Genomic DNA, 25,921 nt, shown 5'->3' with positions numbered 1-25,921 from the left:
CTTTGCAGTTGCGTATGGGTGTGAGTGTGTGTGTGTGTGTGGTAATGCGGGTGAGCGGGGGGCCCTGCACCGATCCCCTTCCTCTTTCCCTGTAATAGTCTGACGGTTTGGGGGGAGGGGAGGGGGATGCCGCGGCTTGAGCAGCACCTCCAAAGCGAGTGTACCCTTCTGCTTATGAAAACCGACGCGCAAAAGAGAGACGCGGAGCGAAAACGACGGAGACAGTGAAGGCAAAGAAGCGATAGAGGCACGGAGGCGCTCGAAAAGGAAAGCGCTGCCGTGAGCACATATTAGTATCCCAGACCGCGCACAGAGAGGAAAATGAATGGAGGCAGTGGCCATGTCTCTGGGCAGTCCCGGCCCCTCTTGTGGCGGGGTGGTGGCAGCTCACCAAGAGACCGCCATCAAGCAGCGAAAGGCGGAAGTCGGTGTCCGCGCCGACAGACAGATTCCACACGTGACGCCAACGAGCACCGCCGACAACGGCATCCAGCTCCGCCCCCTCCCCTGCGCAGGGGCGATCGAAAGCCATCATACACCACGCGGTAGGCCTCCACGGCGGCGCTCCTCCTCATCTTTTTTTCTCGCATACGCGAAGCTTCCATGAGAGAATGCAAACAAATAAATGTCGCGTATCTGCCCGCAGATGTGTCTGAATCGTCGTTTCCTTTGCGCCTCTATCCAGCCCTCGCAACTATGCGGTGAAGATGCCCATACGCGCGCAGAGAGGCAGGGGGTGATGGAGGGGAGACATCGAAAGCGCCAAAAAAATACGTCGGCACGGAGAAATGGAAGATAAGCCAACGAAAGAGAACCCAAAAAAAAGATTCAGGAGAGAACGTAAAACGGAAAAAAACTTTTCTATGAAGTCATGTTGGGTGCATTTAGGAGATTCATGCCTCAGAGAGGTCCGCGCTGAACAGGTCAGCCCACCGCACACCCCACACACACACCTCCCCTTACAACTCCCCTCTCTGTCTCACCTGAATTGCGCCTCCTACACGGATCTTTCTTCTTCTCCGTGTATACCTCCCTTTGAGCTGGGCAACGCGGGAACGGGTGCGTGGGGCAGGAGGTACGAAGAAAAGCGAGAGAGATAGAGAGAGCGGTAGAAGGTGAAATGAGGGCAGGGCACCATAGGCGAGAAAAGAATATCCATAGGGAAGCCAGCAGTTCTAATAGTAATTAACGCTGGCGTGCCTTTGCTTAAGCATAGCCGTACAGGATTTGGCCGTGCTTGCGCAGCGCGTTCACGACGTCCGACGCTGACACAGTCTTCTTGCGCGCGTACTCGGTGTAGGCCGTGCTGCAGCGCACAATGTCCTCCACGTAGGTCTTCAGCACGCGGCGCACCTCATCGTAGATCTCGCTCGAGATGCGCTTCACGCCGCCGCGGCGCGCGAGGCGTCGGATGGAGCCGCGCGTGATGCCGCGGATGTTGTCGCGCAGCACCTTCTTCTGTCGCTTCTGGTGGCCCTTGGCATCCGCGGAGCGCTTACCCTTAGCCATCTTTGATGTGTCGGGAGGAAACGAGTTGTGAGAAAGAGATGAGAATGGTAGGAAGACTCGAAGATCCGGTCGAGAGAGCGCTAGATCGTGAAGGGTCTTTGTCTCGGAACAGTTCGAGGTGTGTGAATATGTCGAGGTCGTCCGCAATGAGGAAAAAAAAGAAGCAGAATACAAGAGGTGCATCGTGCGCAAGATGAGGAGCATGTTGTTCACGTCGCGATGTCCGCGGCTAAATCTTGACATATGTGACTGGTACGGCAGTAGAGACTGCGCGGTGGAAATGGTGACCCGCGCGCTCTCTCTCCCTTGATTGGCTCTCACTCTTCTCACAGAGCATGTGTAGGAAGAGGAAAAGGGTGCGCGACGAGCTTCACCGCCTCTGCCGCGTGAAACCGCCCTCCTGGGCTCTACCAACCTGCTGTAGCCGAGCACTGATGGATAAACGGCCTCGGTACACATTCGTTGTTTTCCGAGAAGCGATTGCGCATCACGCTCACAAAGAAGACACCAAAGATGAAAAATAAAGCGCGCGCCGCCGTCATCGTCACTGATGCTGTTGCTTTCCTGCCAACGCCGCCTCTTCGCAAATGTCTCCGCAAGACAGATCCTAAGAGAAAAGAAAACGAAAAGACAAAAGGAACATAAGAGAAAGGTGGGGGCGGGAGGGGGACAAGAAAACCCATCGCATTCGTCAAGTCGGCTCTTCCTTCCCTCTTTCCGTGGGTGGTATGACTTTTTTTTCCGCTTTTTTGTCTGCTTACCTGATGCCGATATACTCGGCAGGCGTTTTATGTTTTCTTCTTTCCTCATTTTCCATTCAACATTTCTCTCTCCCTCCCTCTCCGATATTATTTGCATGTGCGTGCGTGTATGGGAGGGGTTGTGTTAGGAGGGGGGAACGAGGGAGGAGGTAATCTCCTTCTTTAGAGACGTCTGCTCTTTGTGTCTATCTGTCCCTGCGTGCGCCCCCCCCGCACTGCTTTGTCGCCTTCTTTCCCCAGCCTGTCTGGTTCACTGATTGCACGACTCATTGGCCTTCTTTTTTTTTCGGTTCATCCTCCTATTTTTCGTTTCTCTTTGCCCGCACAACGGCGGCCAAGCTCGACACGCGCCACCGCGTGCGTACAAATGCATACATCACCACACGTAGGCGAACTCGGGTACGCATATAAGCCCACACACCCCGCACACTAAAGGAGAAGAAAAAAAAAAGAAACGCTCGCCACCCATCACACGCACCGGCACAGACACATAAATACACGCACAATACGCATGCGAAAAGAAAGACGCCAACAGACGCCTTTTTCCCAATTAGCCCATCGACAGATGACGAGAGAGTACGAGGACAACAGGAGGAGAAAAAGGGTGAGCCTACACAGAAAAGGAGAGTCAAACACAAACGAAAACGAAGAAGACAATAATAAACAGCGAAGGCTGAGGCCCATGCTCGTTTGCGCTCCTTCCTTGTAGCTTTCCCCCTTCGTTTGCGCATCCACACGTCCTACTCCCCCTCTTTATTCGCTTCGCGCCTCTGCTTCTCGCCCAGGCGCTTGCGGAAGCATGCGTCCCCAGTCATAGCTCGGCCGTGGCTTGCTTCTCTCTTGTGTGTCCACCGACGAGGAGAGTGGGTGGGGTGCCAAATTTGCACAGCGACACACACAAAGGCGAAGACAAGGGAAAAAAGAGGGAGGGGAGGGGGGTAAAGAGGCGACAAAGCAACGACGCGAGAGCACTGGAGCACAAACGGGGAAAAGAAAACAAGAGCAAAGCACAGAAGGCAAACAATAGGGTGAAAAAAATTGAAAGACCGGCCTCATGAGACGATAGAACTGCCGCGTATTCAAGTGAGTGTTCACTACGACGCAGTACCGCCAAAAAGACACCAAAAATGAGAGAGAAAGGAAGAGGGACAGATGGGGGGAGGGGGAGGGAAAGTGAGAGAACAACGCGAAACGGAGAATATATATATATATTATTCTAACAGCAACAAGAGCAGGAAAAGCAGGAGGGGAGGGGAAGGGAAGGGCAAGCGAAAGCTTGAAGCATAAGCATACATCCGTGCACACAAAGCAGACCCGCCCCTTCACCGTTTTCAGTCTTCTGAGCTCACCCCTCTTCCGTTTTCCATTCTGTCCTCCTCATACGCATAGGCAAACCCACTCTCCCTCCCATTCTCCTCTCCTTTTTCCCCCTGGGCCATCCCGCCCTCCGCGCCTCCCGCTCGCCAGGGTGCAAGTGTCAGGTGCTACCCTAAGGCATATACCGCGTTTAGGAGGAAGAGGGAGAAAGGGAGACGGATGATACTGAGAACATGAGAAACACAGAGCGAAAGAAAAAATGGGGAGGTGAAATGAGCAAGGACGCAATACACACGACTTCAATACTCGTCCTGCCGCCAGTGAGGGGAGGGGGAGTCAGCAACAGGCCTCCGGTGTCTCTCGCGCCCCCTCACACTTCTTTGTTCCCCGTTGCTCTCCGTTTCTCTCCTTCGTTTCTTTTGCCACCGCTCTCAGATTCACTCTTTTCCTCTGGGGTATGTTACATGGCGTACTGACGAGTCCACTCGGCGGCTGTCTTGTTGAAGGCGACTCTATCAGTCTTGTACTGGCGCGCGATATCCGGCACAAGCGGGTCGTCGGGGTTGGGGTCTGTCAGCAGAGAGCACACGGACAGCAAAACCTTCGAAATCGTCAGCGCCGGTGACCACTGGTCCTTGAGAATATCAAGGCAGATGCCACCGTTGTTGTTTATGTTCGGGTGGTAGATCTTGGTCGTAAACTGCAGCTTCGGAGGCTTGAACGGGTAGTCTGAGGGGAAGTGGATGTTCAGGAAGAAGAGGCCACCAGCGTACGGGGAGTCCTCCGGGCCGATGATGGTGGCCTTCCAATTAAAGAGGTCACTATCATTGACCGGGCCACCACTGGTGTTCGCTGGAGGGTCCTTCTCGAGGTCTTTCAGCTCCTTCTGGATGCGACGAAGCGCCATCTTTTTCCCTCGTTCCCTGTTTCTTGCAGGAAGGGAGAGAGAACACAAACAAAGTCAGAAGTGTGACCGGTATTAGAGAAGCAGCGCCAACAGAGAGATCACGAGCCCGAAAAAAAAAAGCAATTAGGAGACGGAACGGTGACCAGATAGGCGGGACAATCGGGCAGAGGTAATTTTGTATGCAGGTGCTTTGCCTTTTGTCTGGTTCGTGGGTGTAGCGTTCTCGTGTAATGCGAAGCGTGAGAGACTGGGGGGAGGGGGGAAGGCGGTATCCAACTCTCCGGAAGGAGACGAGTATGGCAGTGCACCGAGGGAGGGGCGAAGGGAGAGCGAGGGCGACGTGTGGTTGTCAGTTGAGCGTGTGGGGAACACGCGCAGGGGGAGGAGGGAAGGAAAAAGGTGACGAGGGGCGGAAGAGGTCAGGAGGAGCGAGGAGAGAGAGGAGATAGAGGGGAGAAACCAGTGGGGAGAGGGGAGGGGGAAAAGCACTAGGACGAGACGCACGAAAACCGCAATCTAGCCCTCTCCCATACCCCCTCCCCAAAGCCTCCTTTTTTTCTGGTGGTTTATCAGCCACTCATTACAGGGAATGCCTCAGTTTGTGGTACCTGGGGCCAGTACCCCACTCTGCGGGGAAGTCGAGAAGTCCTTATCCCCCGCCAACGCTGAATCACCAGCTCTGGTGGCCACTCAGAGTCAAGTACCAAGATCCCAGAGGAGGTCAGAGCAGGTGACCACTGCTAATGCCAGCGGTCAGGTCCTCGACGGTGTCGCGGCGGATCGACCAGCAGTCGTGAGCACGTCGGTAACACCCATATGATTGGCGAAGACTCAAAGCAACCCGCACGCACCTTCCCCGGCCCTCATCCTGCCTACTGGCGTTGGTAGCCTGAGCCACGCCCAAGTGGGGCTGTACCACGTGGTGACCGGCATGATGGGTGCAGCTGTGCAGCGAAGTGCAAGGCGACGAGTGCGTGCAGTTCGAGGCAGGGACCGCACTGTAACGTGTGCGGCGGTGCATTCCTGCAACGCAATTCTACGGCTTCCTTGCGCCCACGCGATAGACCTCTGAAAAGCAGAGGGGGGGGCACAGTTAGCCTTGACTCACGTCTTGTGTAGCAAAATAGACACTTGAAAAGCGGTAGAATCTAAGAGGCGGCCGCGGGCATGAGGAAGCCTTCGCGTGGAAGAGAAGGGGTAACGCCCTCGTCACTGCTTCACGAGCACGTGGGCACAAAAACTGACACTCACAGAAAGGGAGATCGAAAACGCTGCTGCGCGTGTGGCTTCCGTGGAGAACACAACGCTTCTCGGAAACCTCCATTCAACAGGGCTGCTACATAAGCGTGTTCATTGTACACCCTGCTAGACGAAAGCTACAGCTGGCGGGGGTGTACACTGTGATGGCCTACCGTATGTTGGTGCGTGTGTGTGTGCTGCATGATCATGGTGTACTTGGTAAAAGCATAAGGATATGGCAAGCACATGAAGGTACGGCTGCCTAACAGAAGGGAGGCTTCTCTTTACCGTTTCAAGAGAGAGAAGGGGAGGAAGCGAAAAGGAGCGGGGGCACGGAAAGCGAAGGAGGAGAAGCCAGAGGAGGGCAAGACGAACGTATTCCACACCTCCGATGGGATTACTCGCGCACTTGATGGCATCCAACACGAAGCGCCACGTACGGGGCGTCAAGGCGGGCACAAGAAAGAAGGGGCCAAGAGTGCAAGAAAATGGTGAAACAGAGTGAAATGCGATGGAGGAGGGGATGTGAGTAGAACGAGTGCTTCGTGAAGACCGGGGAGGAGGGGCAGGGGGGGAGTGCATTGTATGTCATCATGAGTGCCTTTGCATCTGCGTGCCCCTGATGCGCTTAGGATTGCTTGGCACTCGCACACTGCATACAAGCGAGATAGACAGAGAGAAGGCAAGAAAAACAAGCAAAACCCCCACGGAAAGCGCAAACTAAAGACGACAAACAGAAGGGAGAGGGAGGAGAGCACCGCATACCTCTGCGCACACTTTGTACACGCCCTTTCCCAGCCCGTGTCACTATGGCGGTCCCCGGTAAGCCCTGCCAACCGTGTGCGCGCGCATGCGTTATCCCTAATAGAACGTTCTAGTTCCACTCTCCTCAGTTTCCCGACACCTTCACACGGCGACGCGGGACGCGAACGGGCAAGCCGCACCTGTGCCCATATGCGAGGGGCTTGCAAGCCGCGGCCTCCCCTGCCACGTGACCACCCCTCCCACATAAGGGCGGTTTTCATTGAAGATTAGGCGCAAAGTCCTCTTCAACCTTTTCCGCGCATAGTTTTGGGTGCACTGCCTCACAATTTGCACCAACGTTTGCATTGCCATGCCTGAGACTGAGAATGGCATTCGCCCTTACTCCCTGATTCTCCTCATGCCGGACTAGCGACGCAGGCGAGAGTGTGAATGACACGCAGGAGAGGTGGCGCATGAATCCATCTGCACAGCCAACTGGTATCATAGCATCCTCCGTATCCTTGGAGGTTTAGGTTTCCCGCCAGGCCGTGGGCCAATGTAGCTGCACCCCTTGACCACCATGTAGTGATGCGGCACCTTTGTCTGGACATAGGCGCCAAATTTGCTTTCGCGTGCGCGATAGTGGCGTGCCGCAGCGGGCATGATGCTCAATGCGGAAAGGGAGGCTGGGTCACACAACAGCTACCCAGGCGGCGCATCTGCCTCTCCTAAGTCCGGCGGCCCCGCGCAATAGCGCCGCTGCTCGAAGCAGATGTGCCGCGCTCGTCCATGGCAGCGTCCTTGAGGAACGTCTTGACCTGCTGAAAGCTCTCGTACTGCACTGTGATGAGCAAGTGGCCAGCGAGGCCCGAGGCACTGAAGTGCTGAAACAGTAGGTCGTCACCACCGCTGCCTTTCAGGAGCGGTGAGACCTCCCGCAGCCAGTCCAGCGCCACCCTGAGTCGGTTTATGCCCGCAGCTGACTTTCACAGGGCGTGTGCTCGATAGCCGTCCGAAGGTGCTTGCAAAGCAGCTTCAGCTGCCCTTTGGAGCCGAGCACAGGTATCGATTGCGTGCCGTCACCTGATGCTAACGCACTGCAGCGTATCGGGCTTGTCGCTGACTCGCCCATCAGCCCGGTGCAGAAGGCGGTAGCGTGACTGGAGCGGCCGGCCTCGACGCTGTGGGCGTTGAATGTAACGGCTGAGTGTGCCTCGCACAGTGGGGCTACACTGAGGTTTTCCGCCGAGCGGTGGTCATGGATGTACTTAACGTCCTGATTCAGCCGCTCTCGGAATGCACAGCCCTTCACCACGGGAATCTGCGTCACTTTGGGGGTGTATTCATTGGGGAGGAGAAGAGTATTATGTGGGATCTGTGGCAACCACGACGTTAGGAAGGTGAAGTCACGAAGCATCCCCGTTGCTGTGGACTTACCGTCTCACCCAAAAGGGAAAACAAAAGCGCCTGAGAGAGAAGAAAGAATGCATACGCAACACTTCACAGAGCAAAGCTGCATCGCCGTTGTGCTTCTTTTTCTGTTTTTATGGACTGTCTTCTTGGCGCCGGTCATCTCAGCACTGAAGATTAACGCTTTCCTCTCCACCCGCTCGAGAGGGGAAAAGAAAGCAACGATATGCACCTTAAAGAGGCCGCAGAGGCGAGCATGTGAGGCGACCTGAGTGGGTGTGCGTGTGGTGTGCGTGGGGGGGAGGGGGGGCAATCTGTGCTGATCTGTGTACCATTCCAACATGACAGAAGATGTGTGCATGTGGACGCGCGCGCATTTTTCGAAGAAAGAGAAAAGAGAAAGGAGGCGGTGTGTGAAGAGAAAAGGGGGGCGAATCGGCAAGACAAAGAGGTGAACATGGAGCGTATGAAGATAGAGATGACAGAGAAGAGGGTGCGGGAAAGGGGGATGAGAAACGCTAACAGGCAACGCTGCTTTCGGTTTCTCTTCAGCGAACAGAGAGACTGGCTATCAGGCCGTAGATATATCACCTCACCGGCAATCTTCAGGTAGACGGAGGTTGTGCGACATTAGCGCACGTTTAATAAATGTCATTTATTTTTTTTAGACGTTGGTGGATCAACGCGAGTGCCTCTGCCGCGGTATCGCGGCATACGGAGCGCGCATTTTGAGGCGCGTCAGCTCACAAGAGACACGAAGAGGAAAAAGAAAGATCAACCACATGGCACACGCACAAACGACCTTGTCCGATCGTCCTTCCATCGCCACGGTTTCACAAGGCCCAGAGAAAAGCGGCAGCAGGACACACGCGAAAAAAAAAACTGATGCGTCCACTTCACATTCGGCGACGCACGCAGCGAGGAACGAAAGCAGGGGCCGCGGCACCTGAGTCTCTCTGCTTCGCCTTGGCAGCCTGTGCCGCAGAGTCGACCTCCGCCCGCTCTCGCTTCTCCGCGGCGCGCTGTCCCTTTAGCTGTGCGTCACGCAGCTCCAGCTTTCGCCGCTCCGCCATCACAGTCATCCCACGCAATGCAGAGCTGATATGCACTGGCTGCCCTTTCCACATTGCGCCAACTTCGGACAGCTCCTGCTTCCCTAAAGCAAGGGTTCGATCCGCAAGCTGCCGCAGAAACTCCTCAGTGACGCGGCACTGCGAAGAGCCATCTCTTGCTTCTTCTGCCGTCGCTGCGCCCTCCTTGCCGCCGCCACCGCCGTCGCTCAGGTCTTTTCGCTTTTCCTCTTCTTCTGGCGTCGGGTAGCGCCATTCGACAAGGAAGTACGGTTTGCGAGAGTTGCGCACATACAACACCTCCACCGGAAAGTGCGGTGGTAGCCGAGGCGACGAGGCAGCATGAGGGGTGCCGCCGGCAGCCGCGATATCCTCAGAAGGGCGGAACTTCACCTCCTCGTTTTCGGTGCCGCCGTTGATAGGCTTTGGTGCCGCCTCGTACCAATCCTCAATGCCAAGTGTGGCGCGGTGCGCGAAGAAGAAGCCGTTCAGGAGCTCACCACGGCTGTGCAGCGCGGCACAGCGAATGAAGATCGTCGGTGCCGCCGTGAATGAAGACTCAGTCATGGTAGCAGGCATTACACGTCAGCGAATGAGAGCGACCCCTCTCTTCGATGGTATACGGGTGCTGCACCACAGAACGCAGAAACCATCCCTCACTGCTGCGTCTTGCCGCTTCCAGGTGCTGCGTAGATGTAGCCGTTGAACTGCTCGAGTGCCCTCTGCTCGTATGTGCACCAAAGAGTTGCTTCCTGTATATGCTTCCCTCTTTCCTCATCTTGGTACGTGCGTACAGAAAGTGCAAAGGGAAGTTAGTGAGATGTTCATAAGGTTTCCAGGTGTCGCAGCAGGCTACCCATTGAGCCAATGCGTAGAAGGAAAGAGATTGTGTGTGAGTAGCAGCAAGCGTGTTGGCGGAGGCACGACAGCGGCGTCGCAGTAGCCTTTCTTTTCTTTTCGTGTCTCTAAGAGACCCAAGAGCAGGTCAGCACATGGCGTTTGCTCAGAGAGGTGCCTCGTACACAAGTGCTGCACCCTATACCCTCCTTTTCCTCTTGAAAAGTGAAGCGGCAGTACAGCTCGCGCGAGACTCTCTTGCTTCATCCCAAAACGCGATTCTATGCGCAAGTGTGCTTATGTGCGTACGCCGTTGCTTTCCCGCGCGTGATGTGTGAAGGCGACAAGGAGAAAGTGCTCCCGACAGTGACAGCATCAAAAAAAAACGCCTCGAGCCCCTACGCGGTTTCAGGCGACCCGCGAACTCGCTCCCGAGGAGTGTTCCCCATCTTACATCCGACGCAGACAAGCACCGCAGTAGCCCTCATAGAAACAGCCAGCAGTGTCAGCTCACCAAGTGCCGGAAAAAGGAAAAGAGGGAAAAAAGCCACCCCATTTCCTCGCCCTCTCTCTTGCCCCCCCATCCCTCCTTCCCTCATCAGAAGGGTACGGTGTAGAGCTGCAGGAGGCCTACGTCTGTGGCGTCGCGTTAGACGCATGCATAGACACTAACGAGGCCTCCATCGCCTTGTAGTAGGACCGAAGCTCCTTGTAGCGCCAGCTAAAGTCGACATCAATGAAGCGCTTCTCACGCAGCTCCTCTACGCGCGCCTCATCCTCTTCCAGCTGCTGTAGCAACGACCAGTCCCGCAGTGGATGTAGGCGTTTCACCCACCGCGACGTGTCGAAGGCGCCAATGTCGGCGCTCTCTAAGAAGTCGTCGTCTACAGACACGCGAACACCGCCGACCTGCTTGCTGTAGAGAGTGTTGAGGATTTGGGTTGCTCGATACGGCATGATTTCCTTGAGAGGAGTGCTCACTGGCCGAAACCCGCCATCCGACTCCATGATAGAGCGCCGAAACACAAGCGAAAATCGCTGCGCCTCGACAGGAAGCACCATGTGAAAGTACACGTACCGCGCAGGTCCTGACATGACGTACACAGACCGGTCCGGCACCATCACATCCAGCTCCTCGCCGTTCTGCACATGAACAAAGCGCAAAAGGCAGTTGCTGCCGAGGGAGCACACGGCGAAGATGTCATCGTAGACGAAGAGGTTGTCAATGTGGGCGCGAATGAAATCGCCGGGCTCATATAGGTTGGCGGTCTGGTTATTAAGCCAGTTCTTTGGCACCACATTGTCCTGCTCGAGGCGCTCGAGCAGCGGCGTGAAGGAGGCAGGAGGAAGCGGGGGCAGCTGGAAGCGACCGTCGCTGAGGATGATGCGATCGGAGGCGCGTGTGTACACGTCGACGTACCCTCTGCGCAGATTTGTGGCATCGTCGTCGAGAATGTATTCCGGCAGAATCGTCAAGCCAAACTCCTCCCCGAACGGGCAGTACGGCTCCCCTGCTGCCAAGTACTTCAAGCTACCGCCTTTCAGGAGGTGCTTGACCCCTCCCATGAATCTCGACGTGATGGACATGCGTATCCTTCCCCGCCAAGGTCAAGGAGCGGGAGAGCACCGGCGGCAGGTGCAGGCGAAAGGGGTCGCAAAACGGAGTCGAGTGCAAGAGACAGAAAGAGCGGAGCAATACGACCACACATCCGTCAATGCCGTCTGTTTCGCTAGCCGCATTAGCGTGATGACGTCGAACCAGCGCGGGGGGGCCAACGAAGCCGAGCATGAGATGGAAGCGTGCATGTCAAGGAAAAGGAGCGCGGTAGTGGCACGTGAGGTCGAGCAGTGAGGGAGATAGAAATGCTACGAGAAGAATGAGCAGTCCAGAGGCAGCGACACGACCCCACAGAGCTGCTGGAACTATCGAAGACGAACAAACACCACGATGCACGAACGCCCTTGCCAGTGCGATCTACTGCGGTGCTGCGCGGGTTCTCCAAAACGGCAACATTTCTTCTCCTATGGCTCCACTTCGCTATTCCTCTATTTGCAGCCGCACTCTCAGCCAAGCCACATACACGCGCACCCATGCGCTCCTTTCGTTCGCCTTTTCTGTGAAGCAGAAGTGTATTCGACCGGTGCGCTGCACACCCTCCCTGCAAGCTTGCGACGTCTGTGCGCCTAGCGGCGATCACCGCAGACGTGTTCACAGGCACACGCAAAGACGAAAACAGAAGATTAAAGCTAATCACCTAGCGCATCCCTCTCCTTGATGGGAGCTACATAGTCGAGCTTCACTGCGTAGCGGCGGCGCTGCCTGCGTAGGCGCGCCTCACCCATGATGGACGCGTTCGTGGCTTCCAGTACCGTCTTGAGAGACCCCTCCATGACTCGCTGGCTACGCACTCTGTGAAACTCGTCAAAGTACCGCGGCACGATGCTCGAGCTCACGCGGCCGCCAGACGTGCCGGCGGGACCTCGATCGAGAGACCGCACAGCTTTGCTCCCTCGCTGTCGCGACCGGCTCAAGCCGCTGTGGTAGGAGCTCGCCACCTCTGCTGGGATCTCCGAAGTCTCGTGAATGACCCGTACGACACGGCCTCCACCGTTTCTCGGCAGCGGCGGAGACGACTCACGTTGCCTGCCGCCCTCTGTTTCGTTCCCTTGATGACTCCCCTCCTCAGCGGAGAGAACGTCCAGCGGCGGAATCAGCACTTCGCGGACCCCGCTGCGCGCCGATGGAAGAATCAGCTCCACGACAGTGTACTGATGCTGCGGCCATAGCTTCACTCCACCGCAGACGTCGACTCCCAGCAGCATCCCACCAGAGATGGAGGTGTCCATCAGCAAGCGACTGTCACCGAACATGCGGGAAGGGTAAACACAGTGATGGTTGAGAAGCATACGGTAGCCATGCAACTCGACCGCGCACCAGTGCTGCAATGCGTTCTGCACATGATACTCGTAGAGATAAAGGTGGATACGTGTTGCGCAGTGAGCCAGCACAGCCTCCTTTGTGGCCTCTAATCTGCAAAGCGAGGGCGACGGAGTGCTAGAGCGACGGGCTTGAGTCGCACCTGGAGCCGAAGACGAGGGACCTGAGCTCGAGTGGGCACGGGCGGCTTCATCGGCAGTGCCGGTATCGTCTTCTGCTTTCATGACCGCCTCACTCTCGAGCTCAGTATGAGGTGCGCGAGATTTAGCCAAGTCCTGCCGGTAGGTGGTGCAAAACGAGCACCACAGTCGTGGAGGCGCATCTTCTGAGCACCGAATTCCTTGCTGCTCGAACTGCCGCGCAAGTTCCTGCATGGGATGTTCACCCAAAAAGTATGCCAGCTGCGAGGAGCTCAAGACACTGTAGGAGGGGGAAGAGGATAGTCGACTCTAAAATGCAACGACTGAAGCTTATTGCGAGGCGATGACGCATAGAAGAGAAGGCTCTACAACGGCTTCACCACTAGCGAATATCCTACTTCTCTGCGAGGTGAGGGCGCAGCGAGACGCTGAGAAGTTTACTGCAAGCCCGCTGCACATAGAGAGCAGTCTCGCTTCTTTTTTCAGCGCTTCCTTCTCCAGTCCTTCTTGTCGACATGAGCTAGCACTCGCGCACAAAGAAATAGAAGCGAAATGAGGATCGCAGGACAAGAAGAGCATGGCAGCACCAAGACAGAAGAGGGGATGAAGACGCCAGCGGCACGGGAGCTCCAGGTGGGCCTTTGGTCTCAGTAGCCTCCCCCTTGGCACACGAAGAAATTCAAGATACACGAGCTACCCTCATCCTCGTTTTCTCGTGTCATGTGCAACCGAGAAAGCGGGCGAAGGCATGTGTTGTCCTTTTCCTTGTGTATGTGTGTGTAGAGCACAACACGATTGTCTCACGGAGACAAGAGGAGACACACCCCAGCAGCCCACACAACCACAGGCGAGCGCGCAGCGTACGCAAACGCAAGATCCAAAGTGGATCGCGCACCCCCGCACAAGACATACGAAAAAAAAAACTTTTACAAGGTGCTATCTCTGTACATTATTTTATTGGTTCCCTTTTCCTTCGTTAAGAAGCACATCGGCTCCCCAGAAGCACGTCTAGGGCGAAAAGAAAAGTCCCATACCACGACAAGACCCTCGAGGAAGAGAGGCACCACACGGCAATTAAGGGAGCCATGAGAATGGGGGGAAGAAGACGCCAAATTTCATACCCTCAGCCGAGAAACAGGGAACATACGAGAGCAAACACCAAAATGTTGGCAAAAAAGACCTTAAAGCGTTGTATGAAGCGGGAAAGAAAGACACGGATGGTGTCATCAATGTTGTGCACTGTCGCTGTCGGTGCAGACCCCAACAGTGCTCGGCGAAGCGCGTTCCCTTGAGGGTAAGACGAGGAGGGTCGTCGTGCGTGCCTCAACTTGCATGGGTCGAAGCTTCTCGCGCTCGTCTGCACCTTTCACCTTTTGCGCTTCAGTCGCCTCCACGCGTGGCCATTGGACTTTGGTTACTTGGAGGCTTTCACACGCTCCATGGCCTTGTCAAAGTGGTGCTGTGTCAGCGGCGGGACCATCTCGGGTGTGGTGGAGGAGGCGCCGCCGGCCTTCATCGACTCCATCTCACGTAGGGGCATGAGGGCTGCCGCTTTGCATAACTCGGACAAGTCGGAGCCGGTGTACTCTACCGTCTTAAGCGCTACATATCGAATAAGGCCGTCCTTTTTAGAATTGCACTCCAAGTCGTGTGCAAGGAGGATGCTTAGAATCTTCTCACGTGCCTTCACGTCTGGTGGTGGCACCTCTAGCTGCAGCGGAAGACGACGACGAATAGCGTCGTCGATGGTGAAGCGTCGGTTCGTGGCACCGACGACAATGATCCGGGCGTCATTCTTCTTCTCAAGGCCGTCCCAATGGGTCATGAAGATTGTCTTGGCGTGCATGTGCGGCGTGGCATCCATGGCGCTACGGCTACTGAGTAGGGAATCGATCTCATCCACAAAGATGACGCACGGAGATATCTTGGCTGCCAAGGTAAATACGGCAGCAGCGTTGCGCTCTGTGTCCCCGACCCACTTGGAGAAGATCGACTCTGTATTGACGTTGATAAAAGAGCAGCCCAGCTCCTTAGCAAGCGCGCGAGCTAGGAGCGTCTTTCCAGTGCCAGGAGGGCCGTACAGCAGCACGCCCTTCGGATGGGATCGTACCGTCTTGCCGCTAAAAAGCTCTTGGTGCTGGAAGGGCCACTTGATGTGCTCCGTCAGAGCATCCTTCACCTCGTCCAGGCCGCCCACGTCGCTAAAGTCGACGTCGATCTTGTCAATATCCACGACATTGGAGGCCATTTGAGCTTCGGCCTCGTTGAGCTGCACCTGCTTACCAGCAACAGTAATCCGGCGAGTTGCCTTACTCGAGCGATTTGTAAGCTGGCGAGTGATCCACACCAGTGCTCCAATATAAACCCAAAAGTAGAGCGGTGTGTCAGTGATGGAGTTCTTCAGCTTTTCTAGCAAGCTGAGAACTGTGCGGCCCACCCTGGACATCACGCTTGTGTGCACCACGGTGGATGACGGCATGCCGCGCGCTGTGGCCATCATCGGCCTGCAGGGTCTAATCAGACCCGGTCGAAGAAAGAAGCAACAAAGAGGAATAAGGCAGAAAACGGGCAGATGTGAATCAATGCGAATGAGGAAAGGGAAGACGGGGAGGCCCAGGTCAGTCCAACAACCTCGCTGGGCAAGCGAGCAGTAAAGGGGCAAATCTCTGGCGTCTTGCCTGTGCAGGTCGAACCAGCACAGCAATTTCCCCTCAAGAACAGAACCTACAAACAACAGCAACAGCACGAGAGATGCGGCCAGTTAAACTGCCCTTATAGCGCTTCTCTTCGGTGATCGGTTCTTCCTCGGCGTGCACCTCGCAGTGTGCGAGTGGCTGTATGTATGTGCGTTTGTGTGTGACAGTCGCACACAAGTGGAGCAGACGAGAGGAGAGAAGAGAAAGAGGGGGAGAAAATTGTGTGCTGTGCCACAGAATGGAAACTTGGAGGAAGGGAAAAAAATCCGAGCGGGCACGAGAACCCGATACCACGGTGAAGCGGCAGGCCTTATCGGGGACAACACTACCCCGCAAAGAGAAAAGGAAGGCCGCAGAGACCACAGAGGACAAAGTCCCGGTTGAGACAAATGCAAAGCAGCGATGGCCCCACAGAGGCCAAAGCTGGGCCTCCTGGCAGCTCAACAGCCGTCGCACTCCGTTCGTGGACAGCCGCTCCGCACCACAGCGGCAGCCTGCCCGCCCGTGCCTGTTTTCATGTGGTTCAAGCACGTAGCATACTCAGTGCTTCAACGTCGACTTCAGGCTGCCCTCCTCGTGCAGCTCTCGGCAGATGTCCCAACCACCGATCAGCTCACCGTCTACATACACCTGTGGATACGTCGGCCAGTTGGCGTACGTCTTGAGTCGCTCGCAAACCAAGTCGCTCGTCATAACGTCGTAGTAGATGAACGAGACGCCGAGCTGCTGCACCAGTTTACACAGCTGACCAGTGAAGCCGCAGCGCGGACGGGAGGGAGTCCCTGTGATGAACATCACCACCCCAGACCGCTTCGTGAGGTAGTGCAAGTAGTCGTCTACTGTAGCAAAGTCCCTCTGCTGAACCCCGCTCCCACCATTCTGGCCAAACAAGGAGTAGGTATTCATGTCGATTTGGTCGAGCTTTGCACCAGCTACATCTGCCACGCGCTCGACGCAACGATCATCGCCGGCTAGCGGAGTGCGAAAATAGGCAACGAAGGGAACTGACTCGATCCCCTCCGCCTCGCACACATCGGCGAATTCACCGCAATCCACCTCAGCAAAGACAACGCTGCCGCCGTACTCGGCAGCTTGCTTGGCAAGATGCTCATTGACGGCAGTGCAGGGCTCGCACCAGGTGGCACTGAAGTGTACGACGAGTCCCAACGCGCCCTCGGCCTTCTTCTTGATGTCGGCGTAGTGCTCCTTCGAGGTAACCTTAAGCATCTTCGCAAGGCGGTGGTGGATCTGTGTCGTGTGTGTGTGTGTGTGTGGTTGGGGGGGACGAGGGGAAGAATGGGAGAGGAATGACTTCTTTGAGTCCAACTACGTGGAGAGATCGTCTGTATGCGTGAATGAGTCGGAGAGAAATAGCCCACCTATGCTCGAGGGTTGAAAAGCTCGACTGCGTGACCTGCAGAGCGTTTTTCGCTTGCTTGCGTGTAACGCGACCTCCGTGTAGCCCGTGACAGGGGAAAGAAAAGAAGGGGAATGTTTAAGGAGATAAAGGGTGCGGCATAGGGCAGCGACCAAAGAGTTTGTGCAGGAACGAAAGTACCGCGTGACCCATTTCTGAGTGATTGGGGAGGGGGGCGCTACGAGAAGAGCCGACAGGAGACGGGTGTCCGCCGCTTTCTCTTTCTATGATCTTCCACCATCCTAGAGCGTCATTTTTCCCTTCGGTCATCCGAGTCACAGGCGCGCTGGCAAAGTAGTTGTTAATGATTCCTCGTTTCTGCTGGTGATGGCGCACAAGCGTCACCAAGAGCATAGAGATCTGCTCAATGCGTGTACATGAAACACAGAGCTCGTCCCCCTCTGCCTTTTTTTGCGGCCGCTTTGCGAAAGCTCCTGAAACGCGAAGGCAAACAGAACCGTGTGGCAGCGCGCTGAGCAAGAGAGGAGCGCAGAGAGGGGGGAAAGCGAAAAAGAAAGCATCGAAAGGTTCGCTGTAGAATACTGCGTGACACTCTGGGTATACAGCGCGCCTTACCTCGAGGCAAAAGCACAAGGCAGCAGAAGAACGCGATGTACCCACGTAAACAGGAGCGTGTCAGTTACTTGCCGCGCTTCACGCTCACGATGCTAGCCAGCTTGCGAGAACGCTGAGCAGCCTCACGGAGCTTTTGCACGTGCATGCGCTTCTGCCGCTCAGCATCCTGCAGCTCTTTCAACGTGGCGCGCATCTCGTGCAGCCGCACCCGCAAGCCATCCCGCTGTTGACTCATAGCAGCCAAAGTCTCATCTAGAAGCCGCAGCTCCGCCCTCCAGCAGTGTTCACTTGCCTCAGCACTACTCAGCAGATGCTTTTTGATAAGTGCAGGAGAGCACGAAGGGGTTGAGGGTCCTGGTTGTACGCTGTTGCTCTCGATCGAGCAAGTATCCGCCTTTTGCACTGTCGAAGAGCTTCCGTCGACAGGGTTCGCATGTTCAGTTGTAACGCCACGAGAGGAGCGCAACCCGTCCAACATATGCCGCAGGGTGCTCGTTTCCCTATCCAGTGCTACTAAGCGGAGATCGAGGTAGTTACCCCGTTGCATAAGCTGCTCCCGCTCGTAGGAGCGGCGCAGCAAGAGGTGGGCATGCACCGCCTCTGGGGTGCAATTTTTGCTCTCGCTGTTGGGCAGGGGTATCGGTGTGGACCCTTCTTGGTCCTCGTTCAGCGGCTTCTGAGCTGCCCGAGTCATCGACTCCATCACGTCCTCGTAGCGGAGGCGAAGAAGACTCAGCTTCTTGCGATGCCGCCGCAGCTCCTCGCTCAGCTCGTGCACTTCGCTTTCATTGAGGTGCAGCTCGACAAGGGCGCCTTGCATGTCGGCCTGAATCCGTTCCTCTTCGATCTGCACCTCAGCTCGAAGGTACGCCGCGACGCCCGCCGCCTCCTTGAGTACACCAACCTGCACGTCAGCCGCCTTCATCAATGACTGCAGCGTGACTTCTGCCTGGTTGTGCTGGAGCAACCGGCTATTCTGTTCCTCAGCGGTGGCTGTCATCTCGCCTTCCAGCCTAGACACTTCCGCCTCGAGCAGAAGCAAGTCGCTCAGTAGCTTACCCTGCGACACATCCTTCTCTTCAACCGTCTTGCGCGTGTGATGCAGACTACTGCGAAGCGTCACCGTTCCATGAAGCAGCTGCTGATGGGCTCGCTGCATGCGCAGGAGGGTGCTGCGCAGCTGCTCAATCTCGCGCAGCCAGGAGGCCTGGCGTTGAGCGCGCTGCTCCTGCCCCATTGCCTGCAGGGAGGGGAGCAGCCCCTGCCGTTCGGTCAGTGCCTCCTCAAGCTTCCTGCTTCTCTCCTTGAGCAGCTGCACATGACCTTCTGAGGCTTCTTGGTCGGAGAGAAGGGTCACTTTGACCTTCACCTTATTAGTGACCGCAGCGTTGATTTGTTCGCCCTTTCGACCCTCCTCCGTGAAAATCTGAATTGCAGCTGTGAGCTTCGCACGGGTGCGCTCCACGCGGTCGTCTAGTAGCGCCTCCTGCCGCTCAAGAGCCAGGATCATGTCAAGCAGCGCCGCCGGTGACGGCTGCCCAGTCGACTCCTGCTGCCGCATCCGCGCGCGAGCATCCTCCAGCGCGTTACGACGCGCCTGCTGCTGCGCCAGTAGTTGTCTCTTTTCCTCGCACAAAAGGATGACGTGTTCGAGCTTTCGATGCTCTTGAGAAAGGTGCTGTACCTCGACCTGCTCGCAGCGCGTGGTGCTCAGAGAGCGCGACTCGTCCTCTCGCATGGCCGCGACGGCCTTTTGGAACGCACGCACGTGCCTATCGTACCGCTCACGTTTAACATCGCTGGCGAGTGCTTGGTGCTTGTTATCCTGGAGGAGCCGCTCCAGCGTGGCGTGCAGCTCGTCACGAATCTTCTCCCTCTCACGGGCAGCCTCTGACAGAGCCTCCATGGATTTGGAATTTGCCAGCACCTGCGCATCGAGCTGGGAGCTCTGCACATGAACGAGCTCCAGTGTGCGCACGCTCTCCGCCTGATCATTGACAGCATGCTGCAAGGCGACCTGCATACAATCCAATTCCTGCAGTACACGGAGACGTTCGCCTTGCGCCTCCTCCAAACGCCGCGTGGAGGCAAGAACTTTTTCGTTGAGGCGGCCTAGCGTGGCCCATACAGTGGATGAAAGCTCGCGCTGTGAAGCAGCCAACTCATCCCCTGCGCGCTGGCGGCTGAGCTGCTCCGACACCAGCTCCTTCGCCTCCTCCTCGAGACTGGCAGCGATCTCTCGTTGTCCACTTAAAGCGCGGCAGCGTTGATCTACAGCTGACTCTAAAGCAGAGACAGTTTGAGACAGCTGTGCTTCTGCCTCTTTTGCTCGGCGCACTCGGTGCGCATCTGTCTCAGCCTCTTGCTGGAGCTGCTTGAGTCTGTCCTCATCGGCTTCGACGGCAGCCCGCTCACGCTCTAGTGCCTCTTCAGCGGCCTTGACTTGTTGTTGCGCTCGGTGCTGGTTTTTTTTTAGGAGCGCCACGACCTCGCGCTGCTCCGAGACAGAGTTGCGTTTGGTATCGAGCTCAAGGGTCAGCTGCTCAATGCGCTCTGTCAGCCGCTTGTTGGTGGCGTTAAGGAGGGAGGAAGGCCATCGAGAAGACATCACTGCACCGAAAGCACCGTGTGCGTTTGTGTATCCGTTCTATGTGCAAGTAAGCTTATGGCTGCGGAATTTTCTATCCCGCTTCTTGTTTCCCCTTGTTGGTTGGGTTCCTGTGCTACTTAGCCTACACGGTAACAGAGGTATTTTGGTGCGTCTAAAAAAATTGACTTGTTCTCTGGTGCTTCGTTACCCTGCGCTGAGCTTGTGCACTGAGCGGACTAGCGGGAAAAAAATGTGAAGCGGTCCCAGGTTAATACCTCATGTCTTTTGCTCTTCCGCGTCCAGAGGCCCCATCGCACCTGATGCTGTATTCGACGTGTCCGGCAAAGAAATAGAGCAGGGAAAAGGGCGCTGGACAGTCCGCGGCAGACGCTTCCACTTCTTCGCGATTGACGTAGAGTGGCCGATAGCGTTTAAGCAAGAGAAAAAGGGTGTAACGTGGTGCGTCTGTGGCGATTACCGCCGCAAGTGAGAAGCCACAAATGAGCAATGAGGGAAAGGGTGAGCGGAAAGGACGGAGGGTTCATCGCAGCTTCCTCAGTCGCGATGCTGACATCAGAAGCTTCCACACACTTCAATGTCATCTGCTCTCAGGCGAAATGTCAGAGTGGCAATCAAACCATAGAACTGAAGAAAAAGCTGTGGCTCTCCCCCTTTCTCCTCATGTTGGCCAGCAGAACTCGCCCGCATCGGTCACTCTGTTGAGCTTCGGGCAGCGACAAATGTTTTGCATTGAAGCCCTTGGTCGAATGACGTCTGTAAACAAATTGTGTCATTCCACATAGTCGCCGGTGCCCTGAATAAGATTGTCACTCGAGAAGTGCCACTCTCCAAACATCGCAAGCCTCAAGTCATATCCATGGAATGAGCACGCTACCTTCGCACACCTAAACCCTAGCATGCCCGTAAACTTGCAGTTCACCGTCTATGACCTGCTAAACGAGCTATTGCGCCGACAGGTACATGTGTATCATAGCAGCAGCTGCTGCCGCCGAAACGCGTCTCGCATTTTCCAAGCTCGGAACTCTGCCTCATCATGCTGGCGGTCAGAATCATCTAGTATGTCCGATCCCTGGTACTTGCTCAGTGACACGCTTTCTACCTTCTCCCACGTGCCAATTATCGACAACTGTCGCTCCTCCTGCCCTTGGCCACAGGTGGAGGATTGACCCGCGGCTGTTGTCCTCGGCATCCTTCGCTGATGCAGGCCGATTGCGGCGTTTGTGGTGGTGAGGCCCGCCGGTGCGAACGCGCCCAGCCCACTGTGTGAAGAGCTAACTTTGGACGCCACAAACGAGATATCAAGGGCAAACTCATCTTCGGTGTCCGCCGTGCGAAAATTTCGCATTGCAAAATCACTCGGTGTTCTAGACAGCACATTCTTGCCGTTGCAGGCGACCCTGTCGCTGCGACTGCATGCCTCTACCGAGGTTGCTCGGGGCGAAGAGGAGGGAAGTCCAAGCTCTTCCTCCTCTTCCTCCTCCGTTAGCTCACCACCTGCGGCGTCGCGACGCGCAGTGCCGGACATGAGATCCTGGTAGCTTTGCCCCTTTACTCAAAGATCTTGGTAGCTCTTCCAAGCACCTCTTCGTTCCTTGTTTCTTTCAGTGGCAAACACAGAAAAATGCCCACAGCGGATGTGATTCGAGTGGGCCACTCGCTACCCACATGCAGGTAACCGGTCCACAACACATAGCTCAAAGTGCCAGAGCAAACAAAGAGAAGTGCACATAGTAAAGGCGAGGAGTAGGAAGGCCATCGCATTCAGTCCTTCATAGTCCCATCGGTTTAAGGTGAGGGCATGAGACGGGCGCAGACGTGCAAGCCGACCTCATGTGCTTATACGCATGGACAGTCACCTCCGAATGAGCGCTGAGTTCGCTGCGATACTGGCATGAAGCCTATTCTCAACTTATGAGAGGTGGTAGGTGCAACATAGGTCTCCTCTTCATAGAAAGTCAGCTGCTGCTTTTTTTTTTCGCTTTTCGCTTTTTCTTTCTGCTGCGTCAGTGTGCAGCAGACATACTGCACTGTCAGGGGTGACATTCTGCCCCTCAATGCGAGCCAGCCGACACGCCAGCACATACCAGTTAACAAGAAGGGAAAGCTGAGAGGTGAAGAGAAGACAGAAGGTAAGGAGTTAGGCTTTGAAGGGAAACGGGGTTTGATGCGGGTGAGCCCTCGGGGAGAGGGTTTCTTGCGTGGCACGTTAGAGGCGATCCTAAAAGCTCAAAAGAGCGGGTCGCCAGTAATCTGCCCACCGCGCGATAGTGCTACCATGGCAGCTTCTTGCCAAGGTGGTAAAATCCGCCCGTCGGGCCGTCCGCTGGCAGGGTGGCCAGCTGCACGCTCGTTTCAGCTCCCTCGTAGGGAGTGAAGTGCGCATCCGCAGAGTTGAATGACATGTCAGTTCGAACGTAGCCAGGGTAGCAGCAGTTCACCTTCGCGGCAGCAGCGCTGCCACCAACCTCCTCGGAGTAGCTCTCGAGGTATTTGGCAAGGTTGTGTGCGTACATGTTCAGAGCGGACTTGGTGCACTTATACGCGGTCAAGTTGGGATGTGCGTACTTGTTCTGCGGGCGATCCACCGTCTCATGCGTTCCAAGCGGCGTCGACACAAACACCAGACGCGGCGCGTCCGACGACCGCAGCATCAGCGGGAGGAAGTCGTTTGTGATATCCACAGTGGCAAAGAAGTTGATCTCGAACTCATCACGCATGCGCTGGATGTTCAAGGGAAACACTTTGTTGTCGAAATCCATGATGGCCGCGTTGTTGATCAGCACATCGAGACGCTTGTACTCAGCTTCGACCTTCTGCACAGCGGCCTCCACGGAAGCGTGCTCTGTCGGCGTCATCAGCAGCAAATCCACATCCAGGCTGTCATTACGCAGCGTGTTGACAGCCTCCTCGCCCCGCTTTGCGTCACGTGCGCCAAGAAGCACCTTGAAACCAAGTTCACCGAGGCGACGAGCAGTCGCAAATCCAATGCCACGGTTGGCACCGGTTACAAGCGCCACCTTGCGCGGAGAAGTCATGGCGTTGAGTGAATACGAAGCGGGTATGCGAGTGGTTGGGCAACTGAGTGGTTAGCTGCACTAATCAGGTTTGAACCTTCGGATTTGAAAGAATTCACATCGAATTGGAAAAAGGCAGGAGAAAGTAGGTTAGGTAAATGAAGTGAGGGAATTCGCTGCAGAGTTTACTTTTTTGTTCGGTGAAGCTCTGTGACCTTCCCAGTCAGGTTCGATGCAGCGCACGTTTGGGGGTACGAGGGAGCACACAGAGTCGAGCCTTCCCTAGCTGGCATCGCTCACAAGATACCACGAGCAGTTTAGGTGAGTTCCGACTGAGTCAGGAACGATGAAAGCACTCAGTAGAGGAGCAACAGGGTAGGGGAGGGGGGGGCTAAGTGCCACCATAAATAGTGAAAGTTCAATCAAACAGAAGAGAAAGGGGTAAAACCAGGGCTTCTCCGCGCTGCTGCATTCAGAGCAAAAAGCGATTTTGGCATTCTCCTCTCGCGAGCAACAACATACAAAACAATCCCCAGCGTGCTGCTGGTTGTGGAAGGCAAAAAGCAGCTGCAGAGTGTCTCCCGCTTAGCGAGCGGAGAAAACGCACCCCGGAATACAAACAAGAAAAGCGTTTTCATTACGACTACCAGGGCAGGGGTTCCCGCTTGAAGAAGAACCCGCCGCTGGGACCATCGTCCGGCAGCGTGGCAAGGTACACACTCGTTTCAGCTCCTTCAGTGATTTCCAGTGGTGCTTTGGGGCCACCCATCTCCGTCTTCACCCACCCAGGATGAGCGCAGTTCGCCTTGACGTTTGTATCCTTGAGCGAGCTTGCCAGAGCCACAGTATACATGTTCAGGGCAGCCTTTGAGCACTTGTATGGGGTGTAGCACAGAGAGTCGGCTTCCAGCTGGCAACTCCCCATGATGGATCCGACATTCACCACCCGACCAGCGGGCGACTTCTTCACCATGTCCAGGAAGTGGTTTGTCACGCACGCAGCGCCGATTACGTTCACCTCGTAGCACTTCCGCATCTGTTCAAGGTTGACACAGCTATTATCGCCGGAAGGAGCAGCATATCCGGCGTTGTTGATGAGCACGTCGAGAACTCCGTTGACCATCCTGGACACCTCGGTAGCCGCCTTCGCAACAGAGGCTTCATCCGTTACGTCCATTATCACGTAGTCTGCCTTCGTGCCCTCCGAGGACACCTTCTCGATGGCTGCTTTCCCCTGCATCTCATCGCGACAGCTAATGATCACATAGTACCCAAGCCTGCTCATCTGGATTGCTGTCTCCAGGCCGATGCCGCGGTTCCCTCCAGTGATGAAGACAGACTTCATTATGTGTGCGTGTCTGCGCTGTCTTTAAGAGTCTTTGTAAAAATGGCTAGTATGCAGGCAAAAAGAAGACTTGTAATAGGCGATGGTGGGGGCCCAAGCTTACAGCTTTAAGACAAATGTGCAGAGAGAAACCGCGGAAGACATAAGTGAGAGCCAGCGAGCTGCCTAAAGTCACGGGAAGGGAGGAGCATCTCCACTTCCTGCGATCAAGAAGAGATGAGAGCAGTCTCGGCAGGCGCGGTGACGCAGAGAAGCTGCGGGAGCCGCTAAAAGGAGAAGACAGCAAACAAAGGTCTCTCGAAATTACCTATACAGCTTCTTGGAACTCTCCACAGGAGGCAAGATCGAGATGCTGCTTGCTTGCCCAGTAGCGGCCGTGTAGCCGTGACGATTGCACAATTGGAAAAAAGACTATGCCCGAGAGCCCATCTTGAGCAAGACGTCAGGAGAAACTACACTAAAGAGTGCTGCACATTGCACACCACACGAACGGGAAAAAATACGAACTTGAGGAGCTAAACCTTTCGAAAGAAAAAAACACCTCACACTCTGCCCTTCACAAATCGCCATGTTCGCCAATGATCTCATACATGGGATTCGTATTTTCAATTCCGACATTGGTAGTCCACATTTTGAAATCAGCACCAGAAGAGCCATCCATCGCGCTCATAACAAATCCTAAGGACTGGCATGTCTTCTGGGACGAAGGGGACGCGAGGCAGTAATCTGCAAGCATCCGAAAGAGCTGAGATCCAGCCTCGAAGTAAACGTCTTTGAAGGAGGTCTTTAATAGGTGCTGCGGCGTCTTCTTGAGCTGGTTGGCAACACGCCTTCCGTGCTGCATCAGGTACGAATCGGTTGCGGAATAGATGGTGCCGCAAATAGTGGAAAATGGTTCGGCAGCCACATCGTTTCCACGTCGCGTCACAGCATTTTCGCATTCCTTTTTCGCGATGTCACTCCATGCCTCCCAGAACTTTCTGTTGGGGATCTCCCGCTTTTTCGCGGTTCCCACGGGGTTCGTGTCGCGGTGCAGGTACGCCATGCGGACAAAATCACTTTTTTCCTGGCACCCAGCACACTCCAGCCCGCGTTCCACCAAAAAAGCACGAAGATCCTTAACCTTCATCTTCTTAAAATCAGACTCGGTCATGCTGGCCGACACTAATGTGACGGCCAAAACGGTAATTAAAACAGCTGCACTGAAGACTCTCATTTTGCGTAGGTGTCGAAGGAGTAAGCACTGAAAGACAGCTGCCAAGTTGAGAGGCGAAGAGTAGACCCTCGAAAGAGAGAAAGAGGTGAGGTTTCACAAAGGAGAATTGCTGTTTCGTTCGAGCTCCTCGACATCAAACCTGCATGGTCGCATCCGCAGAAGAAGCGAGCCACG

General features: G+C 55.6%; 12 protein-coding genes across 12 annotated transcripts; all 12 read right to left on the bottom strand.

Moving 5' to 3' along the window:
• Positions 1 to 1,206: 1,206 nt before the first annotated feature.
• On the bottom strand, positions 1,207 to 1,509 carry LSCM1_00885 (uncharacterized protein; the record flags this gene model as incomplete). The annotated part of the gene is made up of 1 exon (XM_067318516.1): positions 1,207 to 1,509. One exon carries the CDS (start codon positions 1,507 to 1,509, stop codon positions 1,207 to 1,209), a length of 303 nt encoding a protein of 100 aa, XP_067174621.1.
• Positions 1,510 to 4,047: 2,538 nt separating this feature from the next.
• LSCM1_00884 (uncharacterized protein) lies at positions 4,048 to 4,494 on the bottom strand (the record flags this gene model as incomplete). The annotated part of the gene is made up of 1 exon (XM_067318515.1): positions 4,048 to 4,494. One exon carries the CDS (start codon positions 4,492 to 4,494, stop codon positions 4,048 to 4,050), a length of 447 nt encoding a protein of 148 aa, XP_067174620.1.
• Positions 4,495 to 8,783: 4,289 nt separating this feature from the next.
• Positions 8,784 to 9,524, bottom strand: LSCM1_00883 (uncharacterized protein; the record flags this gene model as incomplete). Its single annotated transcript, XM_067318514.1, has 1 exon — positions 8,784 to 9,524. The coding sequence occupies one exon, from the start codon at positions 9,522 to 9,524 to the stop codon at positions 8,784 to 8,786; it is 741 nt and encodes a 246-aa protein (XP_067174619.1).
• A 900-nt stretch (positions 9,525 to 10,424) lies between these two features.
• Positions 10,425 to 11,381, bottom strand: LSCM1_00882 (uncharacterized protein; the record flags this gene model as incomplete). The annotated part of the gene is made up of 1 exon (XM_067318513.1): positions 10,425 to 11,381. One exon carries the CDS (start codon positions 11,379 to 11,381, stop codon positions 10,425 to 10,427), a length of 957 nt encoding a protein of 318 aa, XP_067174618.1.
• A 660-nt stretch (positions 11,382 to 12,041) lies between these two features.
• Positions 12,042 to 13,106, bottom strand: LSCM1_00881 (uncharacterized protein; the record flags this gene model as incomplete). The annotated part of the gene is made up of 1 exon (XM_067318512.1): positions 12,042 to 13,106. The coding sequence occupies one exon, from the start codon at positions 13,104 to 13,106 to the stop codon at positions 12,042 to 12,044; it is 1,065 nt and encodes a 354-aa protein (XP_067174617.1).
• Positions 13,107 to 14,286: 1,180 nt separating this feature from the next.
• LSCM1_00880 (uncharacterized protein) lies at positions 14,287 to 15,372 on the bottom strand (the record flags this gene model as incomplete). Its single annotated transcript, XM_067318511.1, has 1 exon — positions 14,287 to 15,372. The coding sequence occupies one exon, from the start codon at positions 15,370 to 15,372 to the stop codon at positions 14,287 to 14,289; it is 1,086 nt and encodes a 361-aa protein (XP_067174616.1).
• Positions 15,373 to 16,108: 736 nt separating this feature from the next.
• On the bottom strand, positions 16,109 to 16,795 carry LSCM1_00879 (uncharacterized protein; the record flags this gene model as incomplete). Its single annotated transcript, XM_067318510.1, has 1 exon — positions 16,109 to 16,795. The coding sequence occupies one exon, from the start codon at positions 16,793 to 16,795 to the stop codon at positions 16,109 to 16,111; it is 687 nt and encodes a 228-aa protein (XP_067174615.1).
• An 830-nt stretch (positions 16,796 to 17,625) lies between these two features.
• LSCM1_00878 (uncharacterized protein) lies at positions 17,626 to 20,169 on the bottom strand (the record flags this gene model as incomplete). The annotated part of the gene is made up of 1 exon (XM_067318509.1): positions 17,626 to 20,169. The coding sequence occupies one exon, from the start codon at positions 20,167 to 20,169 to the stop codon at positions 17,626 to 17,628; it is 2,544 nt and encodes an 847-aa protein (XP_067174614.1).
• Positions 20,170 to 21,139: 970 nt separating this feature from the next.
• On the bottom strand, positions 21,140 to 21,697 carry LSCM1_00877 (uncharacterized protein; the record flags this gene model as incomplete). Its single annotated transcript, XM_067318508.1, has 1 exon — positions 21,140 to 21,697. The coding sequence occupies one exon, from the start codon at positions 21,695 to 21,697 to the stop codon at positions 21,140 to 21,142; it is 558 nt and encodes a 185-aa protein (XP_067174613.1).
• A 745-nt stretch (positions 21,698 to 22,442) lies between these two features.
• Positions 22,443 to 23,207, bottom strand: LSCM1_00876 (uncharacterized protein; the record flags this gene model as incomplete). Its single annotated transcript, XM_067318507.1, has 1 exon — positions 22,443 to 23,207. One exon carries the CDS (start codon positions 23,205 to 23,207, stop codon positions 22,443 to 22,445), a length of 765 nt encoding a protein of 254 aa, XP_067174612.1.
• A 622-nt stretch (positions 23,208 to 23,829) lies between these two features.
• LSCM1_00875 (uncharacterized protein) lies at positions 23,830 to 24,531 on the bottom strand (the record flags this gene model as incomplete). Its single annotated transcript, XM_067318506.1, has 1 exon — positions 23,830 to 24,531. One exon carries the CDS (start codon positions 24,529 to 24,531, stop codon positions 23,830 to 23,832), a length of 702 nt encoding a protein of 233 aa, XP_067174611.1.
• A 556-nt stretch (positions 24,532 to 25,087) lies between these two features.
• On the bottom strand, positions 25,088 to 25,747 carry LSCM1_00874 (uncharacterized protein; the record flags this gene model as incomplete). The annotated part of the gene is made up of 1 exon (XM_067318505.1): positions 25,088 to 25,747. One exon carries the CDS (start codon positions 25,745 to 25,747, stop codon positions 25,088 to 25,090), a length of 660 nt encoding a protein of 219 aa, XP_067174610.1.
• Between the last annotated feature and the right edge of the window lie 174 nt (positions 25,748 to 25,921).

Source organism: Leishmania martiniquensis, chromosome 35 (genome assembly GCF_017916325.1).
Source record: "Leishmania martiniquensis isolate LSCM1 chromosome 35, whole genome shotgun sequence".
NCBI classification, from domain to species: Eukaryota; Euglenozoa; class Kinetoplastea; order Trypanosomatida; family Trypanosomatidae; genus Leishmania; species Leishmania martiniquensis.
Note: the sequence above shows the minus strand (reverse complement) of the source record. Positions and strands in the feature narration are given on the sequence as shown.